General features: G+C 37.6%; 1 protein-coding gene across 1 annotated transcript; it reads left to right on the forward strand.

Moving 5' to 3' along the window:
- The first annotated feature begins 335 nt into the window (after positions 1-335).
- Positions 336-9,264, forward strand: LOC104519105 (cyclin-K). The gene is made up of 4 exons (XM_010169517.2): positions 336-619; positions 4,599-4,632; positions 5,722-5,796; positions 7,951-9,264. The coding sequence occupies exons 1-4, from the start codon at positions 377-379 to the stop codon at positions 8,571-8,573; spliced, it is 975 nt and encodes a 324-aa protein (XP_010167819.2). The 5' UTR covers positions 336-376; the 3' UTR covers positions 8,574-9,264.
- The last annotated feature ends 468 nt before the right edge of the window (positions 9,265-9,732 follow it).

Raw genomic sequence — 9,732 nt, forward strand, 5'->3', positions numbered from 1 at the left:
GTTGTTACACTGTTACTTGGCTCACCAAGCCACAGTAATAACATACGGTATATTAATACCAAGACACTTTGTTCTTCTTCTTCTGGAAGGTGTGCATATACATCTACATATTGTTTAGCATAGGTAGAAGAAACTCAGAAATGCAATTACAAATTGAAGAAGTTTATTTTTAAAAATCAAATCTGTGGTCATTATAATAGTGAGTAATATTTATGATGAGTTCTTTCTGAAGTTGGTGTCCAGTAAAAAGCTTAGTGGATTATTGTGTATCGAATGTACACTTGTACATTGTGAATGTATAATCTTTTGGATTTTTTTTTTTTTTAAAGACATCTGCCATCAGATCCTGGATCTCTACTCACAGGGAAAACAGCAAATGCCTCATCATACTCCTCACCAGTTGCAGCAGCCACCGTCTCTTCAATCTACACCCCAGGCACCTACGGTACAGCAGTCGCAGCAATCCCAGGGCTCAGAGCAATCACAGACTCAGCAGCAAAAAGAGTCGCAACAGTCAGCACAACAACAACAGCAGCAGCAGCAGCAGCAAACACAAGTGCAGCAATCTAAAAAGCCCTCTCCCCAGTCAAGTCCTCCTAAACCGATCAAAAGACCAGCAGTAAGTTTAACTTTGAACTTTAACTTGTATTTTATTTTCAGGCTGATCTGATGCCCATTTGATTTAAGGGCTGCAGTGTGCAGCAGAGTTGAGTTTGCTCTAAGAATGAGCTTGGTAATTAATTTTGTGTGGTAGATTTCTGTTGGTTATGTGGCAAGTATGTTAGTGTAGAACAGCCTTTACAGTTTTGGCATACTACACTCTCGTTCCACTTGAGGCAAAACCAATGGAGAGACTTAAGTCAGCGTGTGCTGTTAACATTGTAACTCTCTTTGTGGTTCTGTACTATCAAATTTTGTTGTTTTCACTGTTAAGCAGGCTTGATTTAGGGGAAGGTCTCTTGCGCCACCATACCTGAATGTAGAGTTGTGCACAGTGCTGGTGAAGACGTTTGTTGCATTTGTAGTCAAAGACCAGAAAGTCAAATGAGTGATGACTTCTAAAAGTATGTCAGAATTCTTAGAAAAAGTCTTTCAAAATAATCTAATAACAGCAGAAGCCTATAAATGCATCATATGTTAAAGTCTCAATTTGTCTGTATTATCACCTCATTGGTGAAAATAAGAATGTACATTGGCAGTTGGATAATATCACAAGTACTCACTGCTTTTCCACAGTTACCAACTTCAAAAGAAGCTTTCAGACCTTAGTCTACACTTTTTGTGTTTTGTTGGTTTTTTTTTTCTTACTTCTAAGTTATATATAAAAAAAAAAGTGTTAAAGTATTGCCCAAATCTTCTTGCATGCACTTAGTACGAAGAAGAGCGTTTTCAAAATTAAAATCTTTGGAACAAGTCCTTTTAGGAAGTAAATTTTCTACAGCTTTTGTAATTAATGTATGCCCAAACTAGAGAACAGACATCAAGTGGGGGAAAAAAGCCACAAACAAAACAAAAAAAACCCAGGAAGAAGCAACAAATGGTAGAATGAAATGGAATCAGAAGAGTGCAGCATCTTCACGATAGCAGCCTCCCAAAAAAGAGAAAAATGTAACTGTAAAACCTTGGCCTTGTAATGGCTAGATACAGCCTACTGCTAGAGGGAAAAAAATCTACACTGAGATGCATAGTTCTTGCACTGAATTTTAGAGTTGTCTAGGATAGAAAGCTGATAAAACGTGTCAGCTTGAAAATTGGAAGTGCTCTTTAAAGGTAATACGTATTTCTTTTCATACTTTTTCTACCATCAGCACAAATTCTGCTTGGGTTGTCAGATCTGTAGGGTAGGGAACTCTTTTCTCATTTTTCTTGAGCAAAAATGTCTGTGACAGTTTGGCACATCAGAAATGGTAAATAACAATTTGGGTTTTTCTATGCATGTCCATCTGATTTTAGGTTGTAACAAATGTTGTTTGTAAAGGTGCCACCTTTATAGTACTGCTGATTTCACCCCATCCCACGTGTTAATGAATTACCTCATGGAAAAAAACAGAGTGGTGCCTTTTGCATTTATAGTATCTCTTGTTCTTTAACAATCGCTTCTGGTCAAGCCCTCAGACCAGTTTACCATTTCTTGAAATTAAGTTTGAGATCCATCACATGAAAATTAAGGAAGTGAATAGTACAGATAAAAAAGTTAAGTCCTGGTACACTGTAGGCATCCAGAAAAATATAAAGCAAAGGGTGACACAGGAGAAGTTTTGTAGGAGAACAGCACAAACAGCATGAATTTGAGAAAAGCAAATGAGATGATCTGAAATCTTTCTTCAGAAAGCAGTCTAGGAGAACAAGATGTGTAGCATTTAAAAGATTTACTTGGTGCTTCTAAAACGTTCTTCAGTTAGATGTACCATAACCTTACTTAAAATGTTTGCCTCCTTCTATAAATAGGTCTTTGTATGACTTCTCCTTTGGTTTGTACAGAACATAAATACACTTTGTTCCTGGAAGCCAGATTTTTCCATTTACATGAACTCATAACTTCTGCTGAGCCAAGATACTTTCAAGCAGCTGAGGCATTGGCCCATGAGCTTACAGACCCATACCAGATGTCTAAAGCATCTCCACATCCTCTGCATCTCTGGTGGTGAAGAGCACTTGAATGTTCAGTTGACTTCACTAAAAATATATCAGTGAATCATTAGATATAAATAGTATTTAGTTTGATTAAACTAAAAATTGTTAGTGGGAACAACTTTAATGCATATAGAAACAGCGCTAAAAGAACGTTCCATTGTGGTATGGATTGAGTTTATTAGGGAAGTATTAAAGAGCAATCAGCATGCTAATAAATCGGTAATGCTGACCCTGGGATGTCACAACTGGAGCAATACAAACTACAGTGCAGCAGAAGGACTGAAAAATGCCCATCTATATTTTAGCAGCTGCTGTTACTCGAAGTGATTTAAATTCTTAACAGGCTTTGGTTTTGTTGCTTTTTGATTTATTTTTTTTCTTTAGCATAAATAACAGTTTAAACTGATGTTTTTCTGTCACACGAGCTATTTGGCTCCAGTTGCTTGTTCTGTTTTAACAATATACCTCAATAACATTATATTCTGAACATTGCTCCCTGTTAACAAATGCATAATAACTGAATTCCTTGCCACTTGAAATAATCAACTGACTTCACAGAATTAGTGATTTTTGGAAATGTTGCAAGTAGTGGAGACTTGCTTCTGTCTGACAGTGCAGGGAGACTTGATGTTTGCATTCAGTTTTTCAGAGAAGGAGTTTAGTGCTAGAAAATCAAGAAAAGACTGCCCAAGTAAAATGAAGGCAGCAGGTGAATCTGAGAGGGCCACCAAGAAACGTATGTATGTTTGGAATGGGAAGATAAAGATTGTCCTTACAAAATAAGAAAGCAGCCAGAAAGTGGCTGAAGGTGAATTGAAATGCCTATCAAAGGAATATAAGAATGAGGTAGCCTCAAGCAAGCCTTGAGCACCTCTGTATTGGACAGCAGAAATATTGAGAATACCTGTTGGAATTAAGGAAGATTCATTGTTCAAACTGGAGGGAAATGGAAGTCCATTCTTGCTGCAGAAAGTAAAGTGATGGGAACTGAGCAACAGTTGGTGAAGGTAAAGCCATGAGAGGTAAATAGACCCTTAAAAAAACCCTATTATTCAAAAGACAGAGAAGCTATGTACTGTACCCCGCTGACTTTTATCATTAATTTTAAATACATTTGTAACTAAGCTTATTGTACTTAGAATTCCTGTTTGGTTTTCTGCTTTTCTCAGACCATCAACTGGCTGTCTCGGTTGGACTAAGTAAGCTGGAAGGATTTTTCTAACTCCCTTGTCTGTGATTTTTTTAAAAAAGCCACAACAAAACAACAATAGAAACACATCCAACACCTTGTGACTGGAAGGATGATGTGAGGTTCTGTGGGTTTTGCTCAGTGTGCATAAATTTTTTCCTGGCATAACATTTGGCTTTTATACAGTGCTTTCCATCTGAAGGCTTCTGAAATGTTCTACACTGAGCAACACTTCCACTGCCCTCCTCTTCTGGTAAATAAACCATAAAGGCCTGAAGTGATTTTGGTGGAGGTTGAATGACAGGTCAAAGCGGAATCAGGAACAGTGGCCAAATCTCTTGCTTTCAGCTTAGTGAGCAATGTACCAGACCATGACATATGTGCAGTGGATGATAAATAAATTAAATGAGATGTAATACTCAACAGTGAGAACAGCAGGGAATGCTGTATCTGAAATAGCTGCTATTTTTTCAATCTTTTCATTCTGCCAGTTAAGCTGGGCTTTCCCAATGTGATTTGACTTCGTGCAGTGTTCATGTTGCATCTGTCTGAAGAGATTGGACATTATTAACCTCCTAGTAAAAGTATAGGAACATAAAGGGTTTGTCCTGCCTCCAGAGGAGGGAGAAAAACTGGTTCTGGTTTAGTCAGATCTGTACAAAAGCTCTCCAGCACGCTGTAAGTCATTTCCTATGTTGCTTGTTTGTTATCATTTAAAAATGCTTTGTATTTTGCAGTGGTCTTATTTCCATCCTATTTTTTTTTTTTTAAACAGGCTGTATCTCCAAAAGAAGAAACAAAGACATCAGGTAAATGTTAACATTCGATTCATATTGCTTTCATTTTACTGTTTGAACCAGAATAACTCATTTGCTGATGTGTGCTTTGTTTGTTTGTTTGCAAGCTTGGCAGTGCTAAACTATTCTGATCCTAATAATGTGTCTTTAAATATATGCTGTAACTATTTTTACAATGTTCCTAACTGCAAAACTTAAAAACCAGAGTGTAACTGTGCCCCAAGAGTCCCTTAATACAGTCTATTCAGTAGAAGTCTTGCTGAACTACTCAACTCTCAACTTACACCTCCATGCATCATTTGGAGTAGTTCTTCAGCAATCTGTGGGACTTTGCAGTGGCTGAAGGTACCATGTCATTAAAGAGCTGCGCTAATAAGTCGCCTCTTGGTAATCAGTGAGATTTGTAATCGGTTATTGGCACGGCTGCCAGTAAAAGGCATTTTGTATCAATATACAGCCTAGCTTAAGAAATGCTTCACTGCAGTGATGACATCTAGTTCTTTTTGTCAGTTTGGTTTTGTGTTGTTTTGTTTTTTTTCTCCTTCATTCTGCTGATTTGGAGCAATGTATTTTAGGATAGCTAGGATACAAGTCTGTAACTTTTTCTTACCACAGTAAGTTTTGCACTTCTCCGGCTCTGCAGGTAGATCCCAGAGAGCTGTATATTCTCCTATTCTCCCTCCTCTCTCCTGTGCAATTGCCATTTTATTTGGTTTCTAGACATGTTCCACTCACATAGTTCAGCTTTTCATGAGATTTGTTTTAACTATTTGCAAGTTACAGTTTTGTGCTAGAAAATGCATGTGTGCTCATCTGCACTTTCCTAGTGTTATTGGGACAATTCATCTCTAGTTATAAAATGCATAGTTTGAATTTGTAGGCATGTGTGCTTTTGGAAGACATATGTGATACTTGATGTCACTTTATTTATACAAAGGTCTTGATTTTAGTTTCCCTTTTAAACATACATAGTATATAGGATTTCCACTGTACTTTTGCATAGTGTGATATGATATGATAATCATTAGTGTGAGACTAGAGATGGACTTTGCAAAATATTGCAGAACAATAGCCAATTAGGAACTTCCAAATGTTTTTTAGAACCACCACCACCATCTAAAATTCCCAAAATTGAAACTTCACATCCACCAATACCTCCTGTACATCCACCTCCAGGTAAGCTTTTATTTTCTAAAACATGTTTACTCTTGCAGTTAATTGCTTTGCTTTTCATTCAGATGGTGGTAGAGGTGTGGGGGAAGGGCTTGTTGTTTTGATTAATCAGCTTGTCAAGTAAAAGCATTAGGCAGATAAGCTCCAAAGAGAATTTAATCTTAGTAGCACAGGCTTTTTCAGATGGAAGCAAAAAATTTATTATGGAAACAAGACTATACTAGGTGGACAAAGGCAAAACAAAGCTGTGACTGTTAAAGGCCTAGAAGACTAAAACTAATTGTCACTAGCAGACAAAAAGGGACTTATGTTCTCAAAAGGATGGCAGATGCCATATTATATTACTAGAGTAGCTTCCACCTAACCTATAGAAGTCCTCCACATTACATCATTAGTATAGAAATTCTGCAGGTGTGTAACTTCTAAACAGTAAGGGGGATACTTTCTTTGCTGTGTCCAAAAGGACTTTCATCTGCCAGAGAACGTTAACACAGCACACATGCCTTATGTTTGCAAAATAAACTGTGCTGTTGTGAAAATGTGCTTCCAGCGCCTTGATGCATTAGCTGTCCTTCCAGTGACCTGTAAATATGACATAAATATTTTATAGAGCATGGTCCATAATGTAACTGTAAGATGACAGCTTCTAACAGGGAATTACAGGAGAGAAAAACAGTGGTCTGAAGTATAGTAGGACCATTTTTTCCCATTTGTTAAAATCTAATTAAGAATGAAGGGGTTCTTCTGAATATCATGTTTATTATTCCTTGAGTTGTTAAATCTTGAATGCATATCTTGCATCCAGAATGATTCTGAAAATGAGCAAGTGGGGGAATTATTGCCTGCTATAATTCAGGAGCTAGAAGTCCTTGAAATCATAGGTCCACAGCGAGCTTGCCCACCTTGCATTAACTAATTATGTAGCTGTCCCAGGGGACAATTTTGCTGTTAAAATTTTGACTGCTTAGATAAGGTAAATCCTAATTAGGTAGGCAAACATTTTGTATCCCTCATTATCTAAAATTTCCCTCTTAGAATTTGTTTATACAAGCAAATAATTGTATAAGCACTGAAACATTTTAAGAACTGTCTTAGAGGCCAGCTCTTGTCTTTGGGGCTCTGAGGAAAAATAAGGTGAAAACTGGGAATGTTTATTGAACAAATGAACAGAAGTACTAGAAGATGCATTTATCTCAAATTGTTTTTAGCATTGTTAGTTTAGTTGTTTCATTCCACTGGAAATGACTGCCCTGTATCTGCTTCTAAATAACTTACTGCACAATGTTTTAGATGTGTATATATACAAGCAAGATGGATGTCAAGATGCCCCCAACTTTTTTGTTGGGTATTTGAATACTGACTGTATGACCATATGGAGATGTTGCCATTAGCTCAGTCTTCTTACTGCAGTATTCCTTCCTTTAGAATGTCTGCACTGGGGGGGGGGGAAGAAGATTCTTATTTAAGAGAAGACTGTTTAAAGCATGTTCTTCCCAGAAATGGCCAAGTATAATTCTGTAAAATTCTGACCTTTTTATGAACTTCCCCAGACTGTCAGGTACTGACCTCCGTGAAACTGATCAGTGGAACAAAGCTGATCAGATTTCATGTCCCAAGCAATTTATTGTACTTTCTTATTTACCCTCCAGTTTTCTTCTTTCTTTCATTTGGTAAACAGGTTTAGAACTGAGTGTTAAAGACTTGAGATGTTGCCCTGTATTCTCAAATAATATTTCCCAACATGGGAGGCAAGTGAAGTGCAGAGAGTAATCCTGGAGTATAAGAGAGGTAGAAGGGTGGCTGGACTAAAGAAGATTTTTGGTATCTTGGGTTCCGTGACTTTACACTTGCTAGTTGTGATTCTCTCCATCCAGTCTGCTAATTTCTGCTGCTTGTAGAACAATATTTAAATTATAAGAAAATAGTAGTAAGAATGTATTTAACTTTTAGAATGGGAAAAGCTGAACTTGGAGCTTTGTTATGCAGCCTAGTTATTTTCTAGTGATATAAGAAGGTCTGACTGGATACCATATGTCATTCAGAGACTGAGAGAATTGAGTCCTCTTTTGATATGTTAACTGGAAGAAAAATACAAAGTTTTCAGAAGCTGTTATTGCCACTACCCTTCAAAAAAAGAAATGCAATTTTCTTTTCCAGAGCGCAAGCCTCCTTTGACAACTGCAGTTTCAATGGGAGAAGCAGAGCAATCTACTACTGTGGACTCGGTAGATGTGCCAAAGGTCCAGATTCCTCCCCCTGCCCATCCTGCCCCAGTGCATCAACCTCCACCTCTGCCTCATCGTCCCCCACCCCCACCCCCCACCAGTTATATTACAGGGATGTCTACTACAAATTCTTATATGTCAGGGGAGGGTTATCAAAGTCTCCAGTCAATGATGAAAACGGAAGGACCAACTTACGGAGCTTTACCACCAGCCTATGGACCACCAACTCATCTACCATATCATCCTCATGTCTATCCTCCCAACCCTCCACCACCAGTTCCACCTCCACCTCCTGCTTCATTCCCCCCGCCCAATATTCCACCTCCTACTCCTGGATATCCTCCTCCACCCACATACAACCCTAATTTCCCACCTCCAAGATTGCCTCCAACTCATGCAGTACCACCTCATCCACCTCCAGGGCTGGGAATGCCACCAGCTAGTTACCCCCCGCCTACTGTTCCCCCAGGTGGACAGCCACCTGTACCACCTCCAATTCCACCACCTGGTATGCCACCTGTAGCTGGACTTGGACGTGCTACATGGATGAGATAGCATGAGGTAATTTGCACGATATCCCTTTATGTTGACTAGGCAGGAGTAGCCAAAACCTACTTTGTAAAGAGAGGGGTAATTTGTATAATTTAGATGAAGAAACGAGGTGGTGAAATGAAAATTTAGCTGATCTGTTTGCAGTATTGTTTCTGGTGAGTTATAGAGGCTTCTAGGTTTTAATCAGCTTTGCCGTATCTACTTTAACTTTCTACATTTGACTTAAGTTGAAATTGTCTTGAGTTATTCCAGCACTGGATTACTTTGTACAAGCAAAACCAGCCATATTGGCTCAATTATATCAGTAAGAAGAAAATTTCCTAGAAACCAGTGCCTATTTTTGAGTATCAAAATAGACAGATACCATGAAATTTGATCTACAGTAAGAAACTTCATTTTTACTAATAATTAAGCCAACACAATGTCAAGCATAAAAGCTACTTTATTTAAGAGAGATTCTGAATGCTAGCTGACTAGAATCATTTTGAGATGTTTCCCTTGCTGATATTTTTGTTTTGGAATGTACTGGTATCTTAAAGTATTGTATGTTTACACCTATTTGCAAATTCCTGTACATAATATATATATTTTCTAAGTGTGAAAGTCTGAATGTAACAACCTACTGTGATGTACATCCTGATTATAAATGGGACTACTTCGTTCACATCTACCCAAATAAAATTCATTCTGAATTTAGTGGATTTCCAGGTTTTTCATATTAGTTCAGAATGCATAACTATGGTACTTACTGCAAGAGACTTCAGCAGTGGTCTCCCAAATCTTATTCATCAGTTTATTTAAAAAGAATGTATTTTATTTTATTCAACTAGAAGTATACACTATCACAATCAATCTCTTACTTCATTTTTACTAAAATATTTCAAATGAATGTTTTACACACATTATCAAAAAAATCTGTACTATTACTTTCCGTCCCCAAAAAAGCCAGAGTGGTTCAATAATAGGTAAAAACGCGTGCTAAGGTCTAAAGAATTTTGCTATGTACACAACAGCAGGTGCTAACTTTTCCAGTTCTTTGTAAATCATATACAGAAAATAGAGCAGGGCTGTAAGATCACAGGTTTAACAGAAATCAAACTTTAAACTGATTTCTAAAGCAGCACAAATAGACTTTCCCCACATTATGAAAAATATACAATTT

Source organism: Antrostomus carolinensis, unplaced genomic scaffold (genome assembly GCF_000700745.2).
Source record: "Antrostomus carolinensis isolate BGI_N321 unplaced genomic scaffold, ASM70074v2 scaffold24806, whole genome shotgun sequence".
NCBI lineage: Eukaryota > Metazoa > Chordata > Aves > Caprimulgiformes > Caprimulgidae > Antrostomus > Antrostomus carolinensis.